Source organism: Vanessa cardui, chromosome 12, assembly GCF_905220365.1.
Source record: "Vanessa cardui chromosome 12, ilVanCard2.1, whole genome shotgun sequence".
In the NCBI taxonomy this organism is placed as follows: domain Eukaryota; kingdom Metazoa; phylum Arthropoda; class Insecta; order Lepidoptera; family Nymphalidae; genus Vanessa; species Vanessa cardui.
The window spans coordinates 13,389,282-13,409,374 of NC_061134.1; the positions used below are offsets into that span (position 1 = coordinate 13,389,282).

General features: G+C 34.3%; 1 protein-coding gene across 1 annotated transcript in view; it reads left to right on the plus strand.

The window, feature by feature from the left end:
* Positions 1 to 20,093, plus strand: part of LOC124534053 (unconventional myosin ID) — a 45,795-nt gene that overhangs the window by 20,653 nt on the left and 5,049 nt on the right. The window contains exons 2-10 of the mRNA XM_047109711.1: positions 7,371 to 7,551; positions 10,554 to 10,675; positions 12,655 to 12,874; positions 14,151 to 14,348; positions 17,320 to 17,559; positions 18,013 to 18,163; positions 18,931 to 19,088; positions 19,388 to 19,509; positions 19,626 to 19,776. Coding sequence (XP_046965667.1) covers positions 7,371 to 7,551; positions 10,554 to 10,675; positions 12,655 to 12,874; positions 14,151 to 14,348; positions 17,320 to 17,559; positions 18,013 to 18,163; positions 18,931 to 19,088; positions 19,388 to 19,509; positions 19,626 to 19,776 — 1,543 coding nt within the window. The remainder of the gene's footprint in view (positions 1 to 7,370; positions 7,552 to 10,553; positions 10,676 to 12,654; positions 12,875 to 14,150; positions 14,349 to 17,319; positions 17,560 to 18,012; positions 18,164 to 18,930; positions 19,089 to 19,387; positions 19,510 to 19,625; positions 19,777 to 20,093) is intronic.

Sequence of the window (20,093 nt, forward strand, 5' to 3'; positions counted from 1 at the left end):
TCTCTTGATTAGAGTTTTAATTTGATTTATATAGCCGGCATCTCTTAAGGTATCGTTTGTACACGATGGAATATTTAATGTATAGTTATCTCTTTCTTTTGTATGTGTATGAAGAGGATAAATAGTCTATTTATGTTTTTTGTTTTGAGAAGGCTAACGAGCAAATCGGTTACCTGATTGTGAGTCACCTTCGCCGAAAGATACTCGTACTATCAATGCGCAGCTAACATCAGTATCTAACATCTATAACATCACAATGTTTCTTTTGTTATCTAGATAAGTTACACGGTAGATATACCGAAATAACATTATTTACAATTTTTGTCTTTCGGTCTGTCAATTTGTTCCGGCTAATCTCTGGAACGGTTGAATCGATTTTGATGGAACGTTCACTGACAGAAAGTTGATGTAATAAAGAGTAACTTAGGCGACAACTGTATCTTTGTTAAATTCAGACGCACACTAGTCGCTGGTATAGCTAGTTCGTAATAAAAATCTATCCGAAACCGTAACCGATATAATTGAATATAGATTTGTTTCTTTATAAAGAGACTAACTAAGATAAATAATCTTTTAAGGCGAATCAGTTAACGATAAAGTAAAGTAAAGTAACAGCCTGTAAATTTCCCAATGCTAGGATAAGGCCTCCAGGAGAAGGTTCGGAACATATTCCACCACGCTGTTCCTATGCGGGTTGGTGGAATACACCTGTGACAGAATTGTTGATGAAATTAGACACATGCAGGCTTCCTCACGAAGTTTTCCTTCACCGCCCAGCACGAGATGAATTATAAACACAAATTAAGCACATATATGTAGTGGTGCTTGCCTGGGTTTGAACCCGCAATCATCGGTTAAGGTGCACGCGTTCTAACCACTAGGCCATCTCAGCTCTACCAAATATTTTTTAAGGTGAATCGGCTACCGATTCCAAATAATAAACTACTTACTCATAAGTCTTAATTGATATATTTTTTCCAATTTCTTTTTTTCAATTGGATGGTCCCAAATGATTTCGTATCCGTAACCATGTATAAAATAGGCAAATATTATTCATATACCTATCCGTATTCAGGTCCGATCCATAACATGATAATGATTGGTTATAATTAGGAATGAAAAATTTTTTTTTTCGAAATAGTAAATGCTATTAATGAAGTCTTTTATGGAAGGAATCAAAGTCAGTATATTTGTTAATTTCCAATGATCTATCCACACACGTGTACAAAAAATAACATAGTTATAAATTGTATTCTTGTTTTTTAGCCCTGTAAGATTTAATCTGTAAACATACGTATTCGTATACCAGGAACTCATTGTATATCAAGGCAATTCGATGAGTAAATTTTCCTAAAAGTAATCAAAGTGGGTGTTTACATTCAACTCCGAATTAACTAATTCGGAGTTGAATGTAATAAATGATCAATGGTTATAACTATAACCATTGATCTCTTATGATACCAAATTTGTGTTAAGTTTTAAAACGTAATATAAGAATATAATTTGTTCAAGTGGTCTATAAACATTTTTAAACTGTCATTCTGTTATGGAGTTAGATTTAGAGCTACGTTCGCTATTAAGATATTAGCGAAAAGAATTACAATAATATCCCAGCAGTTATAGTAATTCTTTAAACATATTAAATACTAACGATCCTCCCAGCTTCGCAGGGTAAAATTTTTTAATAAAATGAAATTATAGATTATAATCATCATCATTATATAGTATAAAAAAATCGCTTAGCTCTGTCTGTCTCTATGTTTGTTTAGATCTTTAAAATTACTCAACGGATTTTGATGCGGTTTTTTTTAATAGAGTGATTCGAGAGCAGTGTTTTTTATATATAATATTTTTGACATTTTTCATTGACAAAATAGGAATGAAAAACTGATAATGTTAGTTTCTAAGTGATGTTGTAAATAAACAAATTCTGTAGTATATGTAGTACCAGCATTGCTGATTGCACCCGTGCGAAGCCGGGCGGATCGCTAGTTATAATTTATACTCTATATTATACAGGATTAATTTGTCTTTTCTATGAGTGAAAAAGTTTTAAAATTCGATTCAGTAGTTCCGGGGATTACCCCTTACATATAAAACAACAAATTTTATCTGTATTTAATATTAAATATAGACAATATAGTTTACTATACACAATTAATTGTATATTTATATTTCCCGCTTTTTTATCATCTATATGTACCGTATCTTGTTTTATAATTTGGCTTATTTATAAATTACTAGTATTCCTTCCAGGAAAATAAGCGTTCTTTTAAAATATCATGTATTTCAAATCGTATGACAGGTTTTGTTTCATCCGGGTTTTTATTTCTTTGTTAACGGATAAAACCTTTTTTAAATGTTTTTTTTTTTTATGTCAAAAACATTAGGAATCTGTAACTGGCCAGTAACTTTTTTCTGCTCTCACAAATGAATTCTCATTAAATTGTAACACTTGAATAAATTACAATCAAGAATACTATTTAATTTTCTGGACATCTACGGCTCCTCAAAATGATACCCTTAACCAAATCTTTTTATGTGCAGCTATCGTCCCATAACCACTGGGACAAAAATTGACTAACGCTATTAATAAATATTTTATAACATGAGCACTAAATTTATTATTAGGGAATTCAAATAACTGAGGCTTATGTCCTTATTTATATTTTTAGGGACGCGTGGTGAGCATACTTGAGTTGATACGCTATTTTGATCCGTGTGTCCTTAAAACGTTATAATTATAGAATCCAATGTCGCATATCACTTGAAATTTCACAATCGTGTTCCGTTCGATTTTCGAATATGTTCTTGCTTTACAGCTGTTATTTATTTTTCATCGTATACCAACGAGGTTTGCACTTTGCAGATTATAACTGTTTATGAAGTTATTTTTTTGTAATTCATGACTCATTTATGACATGATATGATATCGTATCAATATTCAACATATGTGTTGTGTTATCAACTGTATCGCTCGTCTAATCTTCTTGCCGATACACTTGAAACTAAAGGTATGTCTGGCTATATTGATAAAGTAAATGAAAAACAAAATAGTCCAATATTTATGTAGTCGTTACCTAATTTTATGTTTGTTTATTAAATACTAGTGATCGCCTGTGGTGACGCTCGCTCGGTTGCTCATCAGGTGTTAAGCTTGAAACGTATATTCTATTCCAAAGGAAGCATGTAAGCTATGAAATTAAGAAACAAACGTTAGATTCGAGTATTTCAAGTGACTTGCTAATAACTCAGCTATATTGTGCACTACTGAGAGTTTATGAAAATGCCACAATTACCATTAAATGTTTATTTTCACTTAAATTTTACTTCTAAAAATTCTGATGACAGTTTCGTCGAATAACATATAATAATGAAGCTCTCGAAGCTTGTTTCAACCCAAATTTCGTCATTTCATATTTGGTTCAGTATTTTGGCCCTGAAATACAGACAGTTACTTAGGTATCATTTATAATACTAGTGGATACTTAGTAAATCTAATGTTATCGTCTGTTTACTGGTTAGTGTCTAGTCAATAAGGTCAAATAAAAAGTATGATTTTTTTTTAAGGTATTGTCGTTAGCAGTCCTTACTTTGTAAGTTGACAGTATATTCACTCACGTGCTTCGGAAAGTACGAACTGCCGTTGGTTCTGATATCATTACGATTGTGTGGAAAGAAACACTCTTGTGGACTATAATATGTTCAGCGCAATTGTATCCCAGTCAGGACTCTACATGATAAATTATTTGACCACATATTCTATGAGCTATCCCAACCTACACCATGTGTTCTAGAGTGGAGACCGCGTCTCGGCAAACGTAGTGTAGGACGTCCTCGGGCACGGTGGAGTGACGATATACGCAAGGCGGCTGGCAGGAGCTGGATGCGAGTAGCCGGAGAGAGACCACAGTGGCGTGCACTTGGAGAGGCCTATGTCCAGCTGTGGACAAAAACGGGCTGATGATGATGATGATGATGATGATGATGATGATGATGATGAACCTACACCATTGGTTTCCTGGAAGAGATGGCTATCGATAGGGTCGCCTAAATTGTACGGCTTTTTGAATTTAGGCTGGATCCATCTTGTATTGTATTTATTGTCTCTGTATGTACAATAATGTGTAAAGTAAACTAATATATTTAATATGTAGTTATCAAATTGTTGCGACTGAGTAAATTTGGGAGTGACATGATTCCATCTTAGGCGTGAATCACTTTTAAATGATGTTATGTTTCTATGATTCATCGGCATTAGCATCGCTATAGCGCATTACTTTGTCACAATACACATAATATTAAGTATAGTTTTATGGCCTTATAAAAGTTCCTTAGCTTGTGATTAGTTGAAGAAGGCTGCCTTCTTCTCTCGTATGTGAAATGAATTGTGTAAGAAAGAGAGAAACGAATGTTTAACGGGTTTAATCCGCTTAAAGTTTATAGGTAAGATTATATAGAATGTATTTGAAAAGCAAAGGTTTTGCAAAGTTCATTTAATTTTATTACGACCAGAAACCGAAGTTTAATGATTGTTTGTAGCAATTTGATATATACATAAGTATTCCTTTATTATAGTTATAAATATATATTGGGCGATAAGAATTACATTCAGTTTCCAATCATGGTCTTCGATCTAAATCATCCAAGGATCCACATAAAACATACAAAAACCATCAGTACAAACGAGGGGTTCAGTGACACACACATGCAAAAAATTGTATTATATATGTAAAGTAATTTATGTATATATATTTTTTATTGAAGAATATAAGTAAGTCATTGATATATTTAACCTCCCCATGCCGGTAGTTGATCTTGAACTAAAAACCGGCCACGGAGGCGCGTGGGCAATGCGATGACGTAATCCGCGCAACTTTTGAACTTGACAATCGAGCACTAAGTACAACAATAATGCTATTCAATTCTAGACTTTATATTCAAATTTATAAGATCTAAATTACAATATAATTGCCCACGTGATGCATATTTGTAAGTTTTGGTTTGTTTATACATGATATGTTAATCGAAACGTGAAGTTATGAGAGAACTATTTTACGTTATGCTAATTCGTACATTTTAAAAACGAAATGCAATGACAAACAATGAAGATGTTTATTTTCTTATGTAATAGTATAGTTGTCTTTTATAAACAAATAAATCTTACGACGTTTTAGCACAATCGATCATAATCATTGAAATCTTTGATTTTTTATATGTCTATGTAGACTGTCACAGCTGAGATACGCACACTAGTAAAGTAGCGTTTCGAGAGTGTCAATCGTACATGTCACACACACCAAGACAACAATGTCGGCTCGTGTGTATTATTCTTTTGTAGTGTAACTCTATATGAATAATAGCAACATTAACGAATTTTCATATTTCGAACATTATTTACAACTGTTATTTTCAACTTTGCTTGTCAAACAGAGCAGAAAATGACACTGAATCGTTTTGACTATTTTTCTTTTGATTTATATTCATATCTACTAGCGACCCGCCCCGACTTCTCACGTGTGCAATGCTGATACTTAATATACTTCAGATTTTTTCTTATTTCTTTACTGTAATGTTAAAGTCGTTCTATCTATTAAAATAAAACCGCATCAAAATCCGTTGCGTATTTTTAAAGATATAAGCATACATACGGAGAGACAGCGGTAAGCGACTTTGTTTTATACTATGTAATGAATGAAATTGTAATATATTTCCTTTGTGGTCAGTTAAATTATATTCATAACAAATGTAAGTAACATTAGAAGATACAATTAAAATCTCCAACATGATATACTTGGAGTATGATGCGTTGCAAATTGCAGCGTTACCAAGAGTTATGTTGCTAACAACAAAACGTTGAGTACATTCAGTATTTAGGTCGTGTCATTTGACGCACACCGAGACTCCCCGAGATTCCCGACGCGACGGTCGCCGTTTTAATGATACGTGTTGCATTTCTTGCGAAATTACATGATTCCTTTACAAGTCGCTTTAGATTACATACGGGAAAATGCATCTGATGATTCAATTCGTTCATTCATTCGTTCAAAATCATTTTATGACCATTGAGTGTGACTTAAATATATCATACGCTAGTCTACTTTAGAAATAAATAATTATATTTTTAGTACTGGCAATAAATATAAATCACTTGTGATTTGATACTAAAAATGATATTTCAATAATATACATCTTTATTAATTCCCCATATACCTTTAATTCATTAAATATAAACTCATTGTTATGATATTATTTAATAATAACTCAACTCAATTGAAATGTAACTCTACATGTTTCAAAAGATATGATATAATACTTTGAATATAATAGATCGCTTAGCATTAACTCTAAGCGCTAGTGTAACATAAACGCTTTAGTTATTAAGGTTACTCCGTCTTTATGATTTATGCTCTTTGATGGTGAGTGCTGACATGCAATCCGAGCTTCAGGTCGTCGACCCCGAGGTTATGAATTTTGGCACACGAGGCGAGAAACAAAAGTAAAAACGACCATATTGAATGTTGCTTTGTAGGAAGGGCTAATTGGAATTCATACAGCAATTATATTGATTTTTATATAGTTTATTTATAAGAACATAAAAGTCAAGTTCAAATTCAATCAAATTCTAAATTTAAAATGGATGTAAAAGCGAAGTTATGTTTATAATAATATTATACAATAAAAACTTTTTCGAAACGCGGTGCGTCTTTGATAGTACATTTATTATTCATTTAGTAGGTATTAGTATTATTATTGGTATAGTAGGTTTTTCCGTTGGTATTAAAAAACTTCTTGACTATTGTTAGAACATAAAAAAGTATACTCACAATACATGTATAATAATAAGAGGAAAACGACGTACGTATAATACAAAGTATATAGTTTGCGTTGATTAGTCGTTGTTTGTACCTAAAGTTTTTAAAAACATATAATTGATTAAGTAATAAGTGATTATAAGTCTTGGTTTAAGCTCAAAATACTTCATTATCAAAAATGCATGTAAACGAATGTCTATACAAAAAAAAACACACACACTTAAGTTTATAAATAAGTCAGAACGTTGACACTTAACAGTCTCAGTGTTAAGAGAGGCAAGAGTTGCCTGATGATGATAAATAATATTTTATTGTAATGTACATTTATATGAAACAAGTAGTCCCCGCGTCTTCGCCCGCGTTTTATGATGATGGTTGTCACGTGTCAGGCAAAAAAGTAGTCTATGTCCTTTCTTGGAGCTCAAGTTTGCTTCATACTAAATTTCATCAAATTCGGTTCAGCAGTTTGGTCGTGAACGAACGACATACAGACAGACAGAGTTTACCTCACATTTATAATAATAATATAGATTTTAATGAGTTAATCTTTTCCAGATTCCAACACAACAAAATCTACACATACATCGGTGAGGTGCTGGTGTCCGTGAATCCGTACAAGACCCTCGACATCTATGGCCAGCAGCACATGGCGCAGTACAGGGGGAGAGAGATGTTCGAAGTGCCCCCTCACGTGTACGCAGTCGCTGATGCCTGCCAAAGAGTTCTGCGGCAACAGGTCAGAATAACTTCCGTCGATTTATGTTCCAAATCGAGTTATGTATTAAGGGCATAGAATTCTTGGAAGACCATTTTAAAGAGGTTAGACTGCTTTAGTTCCTTTTCGGAACGATGATCTTTCACGCGACTTAGAGTAGAGTAAAATGGTAGACATAGCCTCCCCAGGCGATCTTTTCCTCTAATTCTCTTGTTAGCAGTATAATAAATAATTCTACTATTCTCATTTATCTACCCAAATGATTTATTCCATTGTTTCTGTTATTTAGTACATTATAATATAAAGCAACATCAAACATATTACTGATATCCCAATCGCTAAAGCACTTGAGTTATGGAAAATCAGAAGTAACGAAGTTGTGGTAACTTCGTTACTTCCAGACCCAAGACAGTAACGAAATCTTATGAAATTTTGCTACATTCACTCAGTAGGGAATAAAACCTGGGACCTCGGAGTGGTGTACATATGAAAACACACTACTCGACTACGGAGGTCGTCGTATATATTATATAGCAAAAATATCGTCGTTCCAATCGGGTGTCCACTAACGTATTTTTTCATAGTATGTAGAGCCTCACATTCGTTTTAGCCCCAACCTTTACTCTAGTTTTATTGGTTGCTTGAGAACTTAACCCATATTTCCTATTGGACGAGCTTTTACAACCAATAATTACGACCAATGAGGTACAAGTTAAAATATATATTATTATAAAGTATCTCTCGACGAAGACCGTATTGCTGACGACTGTTCTCATATTATAAATGGCCAACGTTTAGTGTCCATTGTTTTGTGGTTGGCGCGCATTCGCTAACCGACTACCTTTAAAGTAATGCAGACATAATTATAGGTGCATATTATTAACGCTTCAGACCACCTCGTATGTCGCAATATCTTTGTTTAAAGTAATTATCGTATTAGTATGAAAATATATAAGTACCTTAAAAGTTAAGTAAGAGCTAATTACTAGAGTTACTCGGTGATGCGCAGTATTGTTGTGTTCCGGTTTGAAGGGTGAGTGAGCCAGTGTAACTACAGGCACAAGGGAAAGTTTCCAAGGTTGGTGGCGCATTGACGATGTAAGGAATAGTTAAGTCAGCTTACAATTTTCGGTTATGATCCGCTTCATGCTTTCCACTGAACGTGGCTCAAGTATTTACAACGTTTTCAGTCCTGATTTTATCTTATTTTCCTTGAAGAATATTAATTTTAATATAAATAATAAATTTATTTATATTAATTAAAATGTTTTCTAATTTATTTTATCGTTGTAATTTATTATCATGAATATTTAATGAAACGTCCATGAAGTTTTAATGAGCCCGCGACACTGAAACGAGATGATAAAGGTTTTAATGTTTTTAAATTGAGAATAGCAACAATTTTTTTGCACAATCCATAGACCTATTCGACAAAGTTATTTAAGAAAATGAGCTCTCCATTAAATAAAAGTGCAAACCATAGGATCGTAAAAATTTAAGCTTGTGTAATAAGATACTTCGGCAAAGATGAAGGGTAGTAAATATGGCGTTTTGCTTAAAAGTTGTTGAAGATTAGTTGAAATATATGTTAAGCGCTAAACTTTAAGTCGTTCCCGAAGATAATGTATTTTTAGATATGTTAATTTCTATCCAGAAACAAAAAAATCTCATACAATAAATTTAATAAAAATTACAGCAATCTCTTGAAAGATTTTCATATGGATAGTCTCTCTGTACGCAGACAATTATTAGATCTCTCTTTCCTATTTAAGTAATTCGTAACGAGATCGACTGTACTTACTTACTTGAAAATATACACTATCGTATTCCAAGGCGCAATGCTCGTAGTTTTCTGGGTACTTTTGATGTCAGAATATCAAAAACGAAATTAGGATGTAATGCACCAATACCTAGATCATCTCGGTTGTACAATGGTTTTAGTCAAGATCTAGATATTTTTAATGACTCTGCCATGATTTATCGTAATAATAAATAAATAAATAATGTTATCTTAATTTTATTTTGTATTAATTATTATATTTTTAGTGATTTTTGTAACGTAAACTTTGCATGAATTTAATGAATTATTTAATTTTAGTTTGTGCCTATATCAATTCAAATTACATATTTGTGTTTTTTTAATTTTAATTTTATTAAGTGTTTGTTTATTTTTTATGCTCTTTAATTTTTATCAATTTTGACATTATTTTTTTTCTTAATCTTTCTACTCATGTTGTTGTAATTGTGTGTTAATTTATTTTTGAAACAGATATTGTAATTGTTGTGGCTACTTTAAAAAGCTTCACATGTTGGCTGTTTTCGCATAGTTGTTTTACATTTGTCATTAAAACATGTAGAAGCTACTAGTGGTCCTTAAATAAATAAATAAAAATAAAAAAATAAAATAAAAAATTATGATCCGCTTTGTAGTTTAAATTGTTTGATTGTTTTTAAAGTGGTAACTACTTATGGGAGGTTAAACAGTTTCGTTACGTAACGCGTTACAGCGTTAGTCTGTCTGGCTTCTGACACTAACGTATACGGCAGTGATTTGATTAAGTTATCTCTTCTAGGGAGCGTAGAGACGCATTTGTTTATATATATATGTATATTTATCGTTCGTTAATTGTAGAAGACATATAGACATCATAAAAGTCAAGAAAATTTGGCTACTGTACAAGAGTTATCAACCAAAGGGTTCAGAAGTCTTTCGTGTTCTATCTGCTTTTCATCTGACTTCTGTCGACGGTTGTGGCTTGCTTCTTGTAATAACTGGTGATAAGGCTTTCTACAAGCCCGCTTCCTACTAGTAGCTACGAGTAGCTACTACCCACTTATCGCAAAATCTAACGCCAAACAGCAAAACTTTGTTTTATTGTTGTATTCGGATTTTAAGCATGACAACATCTTAATTGCCGAAGTTTATAGTGCATTGGTGATGTACTCCGCCAATGTCTAGGCGAAAGATTTATAACATGTAAACTCGTTAAAATATGTAAAACCTTTTTTTGATTTTGTTGCAGGGCAGAGATACATGCGTGCTCATATCAGGGGAATCGGGGGCGGGGAAAACGGAGGCCTCCAAGTTTATCATGAAGTACATCGCCGCCAACACCATGCAGGTGCACAGAGAATATATTGACAGGTAATATTAATGTAATCACTGAGTTTTTTTAATTAAATAAATACTGATAGGACTACAATGAGATATGATAGATCTGATCATCTACATTACGCCTTAAGTATGTATTTGCAATAATCTCGTTCTCACTATTAAGTGTCTGTTTCTGACAAGATATTCTCAGCAGTATTCTATAATTAGCACAATTGTGGCCCCTTAACTCTCCGGTCGAGGAAATAGAGAGTGCGTCTGATCATATATGGTTACACAATAATATTCCGTGCAATTCAGTTATTTTATCTTCATTGATACTGACCGGCGTGATAAGAATCAGACTGATTTCAATAACGTATTAAGTAATATTACAAGATTGCCCAAAATTAGTGCAATATTTACATTATTCCATCATCTATATGATAAAATTGAAGTGTATGTTTGTAATATTAAAATAGCCCTTTTATACTCAATGCATATGTATGTATATGCGATGTATATACCAAAATAACATTTTTTTACAATTTTTGTCTGTCTGTCTGTTTGATGCGGCTAAGCTCGGGAACGGCTGGACTAATTTTGACGGGACTTTCACTGGCAGATAACTGATATAATATAGAGTAACTTAGGCTTCAAATATACTTTTTTTTTTAAATTCAAACACGTACAAAGTCGCGGGCACAGCTAGTGTCTTATAAATTCCTTAAGAGATTTGATTATATGGTTAGAATCCTCTCGGAATCACAAGTTTACTTGGTGGTAAGGTTATTTTTACCGTCTGGAAAGGTCCCATAAACTCATCAAAAATTCTACTGCCAATAACTAGTAATCATTATTATTGTGCTCTGGTTTTAAGGGTGAGTGAGCCAGTAACTACAGGCACAAGGGTCACAACATCTTTAGTTCCCAAAGTAGGCAGCGCATTAGCGATGTAAGGAATACGTGACCTAATTGCTCGTCCGCCTAGCTATACCATAAGAAAACCCTGTCGTTGTATAAAAAAAGTAATCTGCATAACTCGTTACATATTTACTATCGCTTATAATATTTTTCATTTCAAATAGTAATAAGTATACTCGGGGTAAGAAAAGGTTCGTCATCTTAAGATCTATTTTCGTGTGTATGAGCGATGATCTCCTTTACCGATCGAGACTATATGACACTGACAGACATATTTTGACAATTCAGTAGAAGATTACGTCATTAAAAAGATTTCATGGTCATATAAAATTAGACGTAGTCCAAAGTTACACTATTTTGAATCAAGTTATGTTACATACTATGTAAGTAGCACTAAACTGACAAATGCATATATTGTCAGTTCAGTGCTTTAGTTTCAAAAGGTACTAAAAGTTTACGACTTGATAAAGGAAAGAATTTGAAAACTGACTAAGGTTTTCTTACTCTGATTGTACTTTTTTGTTAAAATATGTAAGTAATGCGTCCGTAACGATCGCGGCGGGTGCAATGCGTTACAATTTGTCACCGTTTGTGCAACCGCATTAGTGCACATTTAACCTTGCAACAGATAATCTTAATGTCGGTATGTAATCGTGATGCACACTTACGTTTTACTGTTTTATTTTATTGTATTGTGTATTTTGTTGTAATTATAACAATTTTCGTTTTAACTATTAAAATTGTTTGTTGTTGCAAGTTTCAAAAATAGATATCTCTTTTGGGGTTCGATATGTTCTTTATTGTTTTATTTTTAAACATTTTCATAATATTGGAATAACAAGGGTTATAATATAAATCCCAGTTTAATAAATAATTATTCTTTATTAAGTTACTTTATAATTAAAAATTAATTATTAAATATATAAGGAACACTATATTCACTATTGATAATCAGGATCAGATAAAAGGTTTTCTCCTATTTTTTTGGAAATCAAAATTACCTATTTCTAAAAAGAACAAGTGACAGTTCGTAACGTTTTGGCTCTTTGTTTTTGCTTCTTGGTATGTTATTTATACTTCGAATAAAAAATAAAAATACTTTTCCGCAGAGTAAAAAACGTCTTAATTCAATCGAATTCAATTCTGGAAACGTTCGGAAATGCGAAGACAAATCGTAACGACAACTCGTCCAGATTCGGCAAATACATGGACATACATTTCGACTACAAGGGAGACCCTGTCGGAGGACACATCAGCAATTATCTCCTGGAGAAGAGTCGGGTCGTCAACCTTCAACCGGGGGAGAGGAACTTCCATGCTTTCTATCAGGTATGTCCTTTAAAATTACCCTATCTGTTCTTGGTTGCTCCACAGATTTATTCTACATGTCTTTGATGAATTTGCGTGTTTTATTTCCAAGCAGTTTTTGATTGAAATTTTAGTTTATGTTCTTTTGTACGTTAGTTGTCTTTGTTTCTGTCTATGGTTAATGTTACCCTTAATATTTTTTAGTAAAAGTAAAGTAAGAGCCTGTTATCTTCCAATTGCTAAGCAATCGGCTCGACTGCAAGGCATTTGACAGAATTCAGTATAAGCATACCAAAACACATTATAAGCTCAAAACTTGGAAACTCTATTGAAGTTTATGTCGTAATTTTCGGAAGAGATTTCACTTTTTGGTTATTGGTTAAAAATATAATTAATGTATTATACCCAACACACGATCATATTGACGATAAAAAAAGTTTAATTATTATATGACGTATTTGAAACGAGGAAAACAGTAACTATTGAGTTTCATGCCGATTCTGACTAGAGTTTACAATCTACTTAAATTAAGAATAAAAAAATATAATTTTGAATTGAGAATCGATGATTCGAAAAGTCGATTCGAATCGTCACATCGGTGACGTCACACATTTTGATGTAAGACCTAGGTATGATGGGCGTTGACTAAATCTAAACAATGAGCCGGTAATTATGTTGTTTATAGTTATACGGAATATTACATCGGTCTTGCGTACAAACATCAGATCGAGATGTTATTGTTCTGATCTTGTAGTTTAGTGTAATCAATGTGATTACGATGGTATTTGTAAACATTGCCTAATCTTAAAACAATTACGTTAATTTCCATAGATATTTAATTTGTGTTATATTTTTTATTATTTGTTTTAGATGTTTTTAGATGTTAAGATTAATTTGATTGTTTCATGTTTAAAGCTTTTCAAGTATAAACAGTATCAGTACTGTTTATACTTGAAACTTAATAAAAGTAAATTGTCGTGTTTGAAATATTAAACCTTTGACCTTATCTCATTTTACAAAGTTTATTTACAAATTTAAGTTGTAATGAAAGGAAAAGTATCCATTACTCATAAAAAATATTTTATTGTTAACTATTTCTATAAATTTCAAAGGCAAAAACGTTTGCGTTTCTGCCTTTCCACTGACGAGATGAACCAACGAATAAAGCACAACCTATAACACAGTGGTGTATAAAGTTAACTAAATCTAATATTTAAAACACACACACATATCGTTTCACACATTCATATTTGTAATAATACACACATACGTTTATATTAATATAATTTTTCTTCAGCTCCTCAGTACGAACACGACACACGCGAAGAAGTTTGCTCTAAACTCAAGTTCGGTGTACAAGATCCTGGGCAACGAACGAGCGACGGCACAGGATTCTAAGCTCTATAACGTTACAAATAGTGCTTTCAATGCTCTGGGCTTCCCGCCGGCCGTCGTGGATAATATTTGGAGTATCGTAGCCGGAGTTATTTTGCTGGTAAGTTATTAATAAACGCAAAATAAAATTCAATCGGACGCGTCAGAGCAGATAAATTATGAGTAATTTTGCTTTCCTGCAATACGTAGGATTGATTTCGTTTGAAGACTGAAAGCCAGGGAATCGCGGTATTTGATTGGACCAATGAGCTTACGTGGTGTTAAAAGTAGCCATTAGATGGTACGAAGCCATTTTCCGAAAATAATTAATGTTGCTTTTTGACAAGTTGAGATGTCACAGTTCAGATATTATATGGAAAACTTAGATGCCACCCCTTATGCCTGTAGTGCAGTTTTTCGGTAGAATTTGCGAGGACTGGGACTACCCAGATACTCAGATGGGTATCCACAAAGCACTACTTAGTATAAGAAACAATAAATGGTATTACTGTAAGGTTCGATTCGTTTCTTATTTTCAATCGCGAGGAAACAAGGCCTTATATTTGAAATGATATACCAAGTTGTTGATATCGCACGCTTATTTTACTCTATCACGAATTAACATAACTAAAACTTTGGCTTCATTAAATACCTAAAACATTACGTCACCGCGATGTAAAAGATTAGTGGCGCCATCTTTTGACGAAAACACAAAACTACACAGACATAACTATATATATTATGCTCAACTCTCAAACTTGCTCAGCTCAACTTCAAAACTGTTAACATTCATATTGATATAGGATGTTAAGAGATTTAATGTAGCAAGCTTGACCCCGACTTAATGGTTAAACTAGTAACCCCATTAGGTTAACTTAATTACAGCACGTTCGATGTTAAGGTTAAACGTGTTGTCGCAACACGGCTACTGGATTCCGACTGGTTAATGGTACCTCCTTGTCTAGTGGCTGATTCGTGAGGCTGTATATGAAATCCGGGTTCGAATTCGAGTTTCTTAACGACAGAAATTTTCAATGTCAGTTCGGTGTTACGAATTTGGCTGAATTTATAGTCTTTTGAAGCACGTAAAGCTCTCAATCCTGTTTTCTACGATGATGTTGTCGTGGTTACGGCATCCAATCTCAAGAGAGATCAGCTTATAGGCAAAGATACAGGGCATATTATAGTGCGTACAAATATAGAAGGTCTATTCCCTTACTCTCATAATTCGATAGGACGGCAATTCAATCACTATTGGTTAGAGTTCACGCTTAGGACCAATAGCATTACGTTCTTTCCAAAACGTGAGTATAAACCCTCCAACAAATTTTAGCTGTATATCTAGACACTGGATCAAAAAGGTAAGGTTTTATGTACATACATATATGTATGTATATTGTCAGTGAAAGAGAAGTTCTTTTCAATTGGGTTCGTATATTCTATTCCAACCATAAAGAAAAAAAGCCAAATATACAAAATTTGACGAGATATCATTGGTCGATTAGCTTGAGTGATCGAAGATATTTACTATGGATTTACGTATAAATGGCCTTTTGAACGTCAAAAACATTGTTACTGGACGTTTGAACAATAATTAAAGTTGCATTATAAATAAAGATTCTAACTAAATATACATACTAATCATGAACTCTTAATAGTGCAATGTATCTGAGTTACTAGCAAATCGCATGATACACGTAATTATAAGGTTTTTTTACTTTTTTCCTACTCCCATTGGAATTAATACCCAAAAATTTTGTTCTGCAAAATATTCTGTACACTTGTGATATTTTGACAACACAAGACATATTACCTACTTCCATTGATGCTTACGATGATAAATGAAAGGATTTCACTCAGACAGGGATTAACTATGAATATAATCGTGAATTTATAATGACACGCGATGAAGTCTTATTAATAAACAATAGCGAAGTTGATAATCGTGTATATCGCTTTATCCGTACAATTATTTAACACTAGTCGTAGTACGCGGATTTCCTTGCGTTTGGAGTTGGTAGTATGATATTAGGCACAAAAAGTAGTATGTTCTTACTTGAAGCTTGCTTAATACCAATCAACCGTCAGTAGTTATCAAAGAGGTACCATTGAAAACCAGCATTAGGTGTCCACGCCTATTAATTGCTGAATGGTACACGTATTTGGGACACGTCATATATGTTTATTGTAATATAGTATTTTTTTTTTTGTTTCTTTTAACCCTTTTTTTGTATCATTTCATTTTTTATTGTTAAATTTTTTTTAATGTAAATGTTTTTCGTGTAAATGTTAATAGTAATTTAAGTTGTTTTTTTTTCTTTGGTTAACTTTGTTTATTTATTTCTAATTTTGAAGTAACTTATATATATTTTTGTAATTTTTGTACGGTCCCAAATAAAAGTGTTCTTTCTTTCTTTCAATTAGCTTACAATTTGGTTTAGTGTAAGTGAAAGAGCAATAAATACAAATGGATAGATAGATAATAAGGATTGGAATTGTTTATTATTCTTGCTTTATGTTTAATCGACGGTTAAGTCCCGTACGAAGCACCGAAATGTTAGTATAGAAGATATGATAAAGATTGTTTCTGTATGTAGTTGCAATTGCTTTTTAAATTTGCTTAACAATTATCTGATACGACTCAAGCGTCACTTATAGCTCGTTGATAGCACTGTACTATAACATTATAGCGTACATAATTCTAAATCAATTATATGAACGACGTTAAGCACTAACATTAACACATTCTATATCATTGAGTTAATATAGCGTAGATTTTTTTTTAATATTCTCATAGTATAAATTTGATAGTAACTCTGTCCGCCTGTCTGTCAGTTACTGTTTTGTGGTCGATCCACTAAACTAAATTTGATGAAATTTGTCTGAAACAAGCCTGAATCTCGAGGAACACTTTTTATACCTAACCTAACGTATAATCCCCTCAAACGTGACAATCAGTATTCTTATATTTTTAGTTATTTAAAACAATGTGGTACGGTCAGAAAAACAAAAGCTAAAAATATTTTTTGATACATAACTGCAATCGGTTTGCCAAGGTAAAGCCTTGCGATAAATGTACACGTGCGCGGCAGGGCGAGCTGTCGGTGAGCGAGGACGGCGAGGGCCGCGTGTCGCTGGGCGGGCCGGTGCGCGCGTGCGCGGGCGCGCTGGGCGTGGCGGAGCAGGCTCTAACGGCGGCGCTGGCGGGCCGCATCCTGTCGGCCGGCGGCGACCTCGTCAGCAAGGAGCACTCGCAGTCCGACGCCGACTACACGCGCCTCGCGCTCGCCAAGGCCGCCTACGACCGCCTCTTCACGTGGATCGTCCAGCAGGTGAGCCCCAGATGTTAAGTGGCTATGGAACTCTTATATATACCCTATCTAGAGGTGTCCAAGATTTACCCTTGACGACCTCCGTGGTCGAGTGGTGTGTACACCGGTTTTCATGGGTACGCTACTCTGAGGTCCCGGGTTCGATTCCCGGCCGAGTCGATGTAGATTACCATTAGTTTTCTATGTTGTCTTGGGTCTGGGTGTTTGTGGTACCGTCGTTACTTCTGATTTCCATAACACAAGTGCTACAGCTACTTACATTGGGATCAGAGTAATGTATGTGATGTTGTCTCATATTATATACTTAATAAACTTTTTTTTTTTTATATACCCTATCTAGTGCATAAAGTATGGAAGATGAAATGATCTGATGTACTTTGTTTTAAATTAAATTGAAATACAAAAACGATTTATCAAAATGAAAAGTTATTCAACAAAATAATGAATTGTCAGATAAACAAAAAAATCGAAGCGCCAGAAAACACGTACAAGAGCTCGCTGATCGGCGTGCTGGACATCTACGGCTTCGAGATATTCGACACGAACAGCTTCGAGCAGTTCTGCATCAACTACTGCAACGAGAAGTTACAGCAACTCTTCATTGGTGAGTTAATGTTTAACATACAATCAATTTCGAGATGGCCCAGTGGTCAGAACGCGTGCATCTTAACCGATGATTGCAGGTTCAAACCCAGGCAAGCACCGCTGATTCATGTGCTTAATTTGTCTTTATAATTCATCTCGTGCTCAGCGGTGAAGGAAAACATCGTGAGGAAACCTGCATGTGTCTAATTTCATCGAAATTCTGCCACATGTGCATTCCAGCAACCCGCATTGGAACAGCGTGGTGGAATATGTTCCAAACCCTCTCATCAAAGGGAGAGAAGGCCTTTAGCCCAGCAGTGGGAATTTACAGGCTGTTGTTGTATACAATCAATTTAAAATATCATTTCTCAATCAGTTTTTCCCTACTGATGGCCACCTATTTTGTAATGGAGAAGGTATCGAGCTGATTCTCCCACGTTAGGCCATAATAATAATACTAGTCTTGGATATAAATATGGCAGAATAAAAAGCTTAAAATCTTAAAGCTTGTTTTTAAATATTGTTTTTTTTTTTGAGGCGGACAATGGTAAGTGGTCACTGTCGCCCATAGACATCGGTACAATAAGAAATATATCAACCGTTCAACAAAACACAAATGCATCACCAACCTTGACAATTATGACGTCCTAATTTATGATGTCCCTTTAATCTAATATCAAAGTCAAATTTATATTTACTCATCCTGTCCTTGGAATGAACAATTTTGAACATTCATTTATCCAGAATATATTTTAAAAGTAAATTAATTTAAGGTTGCATTTTCAGAGCTGGTATTAAAACAAGAGCAGGAGGAGTACGCCCGCGAGGGTATTCAGTGGACTCCCGTGCAGTACTTCAATAACAGGATCATCTGCGAGCTGGTGGACGCGCCACACCAGGGCATCATCGCCATCATGGACGAGGCTTGCCTGAACCCGACCAAGGTACTTCTACAATGAGAGATATTATATATGAGTTATAAATGTTTCAAATTGTTTCCTTCTAAAATATTAGGAGTCCCGCAGGGACCGTATTTAAGTCACTTATTTTTCATAGTGCATGTCAATGATAACATATTGTTATTATTATATTGTAAAGAATTTTTTAAGTGATTATATAACTTTGGTTAGTAAATTATGTTTTGATAGAAGTAGTAGTATCAAATAAGGTTCATTTTATATAAAGTTGAAAAGTAATTGTTCTAGGCAATAATAATGTTAATGTTGTGTTATTATTTCGTTAGATTTCCGACGCACAATTGTTAGAGGCGATGGACAAGAGGCTAAATGGACACAAACACTACACGTCCCGTCAGCTCAGTCCGACGGATAAGAAACTCAAGCACGGCGTCGATTTTCGGATAACGTAAGTTTTATGAATCTAGAATAAATTTAAACAAGAAGAAAGGAAAATATAAGGCATCTTAGAAATGTGCTACCTCACGGTCAATATATGACCCATGTATGTTGCCTCTCCCGCAGGCACTACGCGGGCGACGTGACGTACGCGGTGACGGGCTTCATGGACAAGAACAAGGACTCGCTGTGGCAGGACCTCAAGCGCCTGCTGCACGCCTCGCGCAACGACGCGCTGCGCGACATGTGGCCCGAGGGAGCGGCGCGCCTGCAGCAGGTCGGCCCTCTTATGCCGACGACCTGACCCACACACCTACTGAAACCTGAAGTCGGCAAAAAATATAACCAAAATTTAACTTTCGACGACCTCCATGGTCGAGTGGTGTGTACGCCGGTTTTCATGGGTACGCCACTTTGAGGTCCTGGGTTCGATTCCCGGCCGAGTCGATGTAGATTACCATTAGTTTTCTATGTTGTCTTTGGTCTGGGTGTTTGTGGTACCGTCGTTACTTCTGATTTCCATAACACAAGTGCTTCAGCTACTTACATTGGGATCAGAGTAATGTATGTGATGTTGTCTCATATTATTTATTT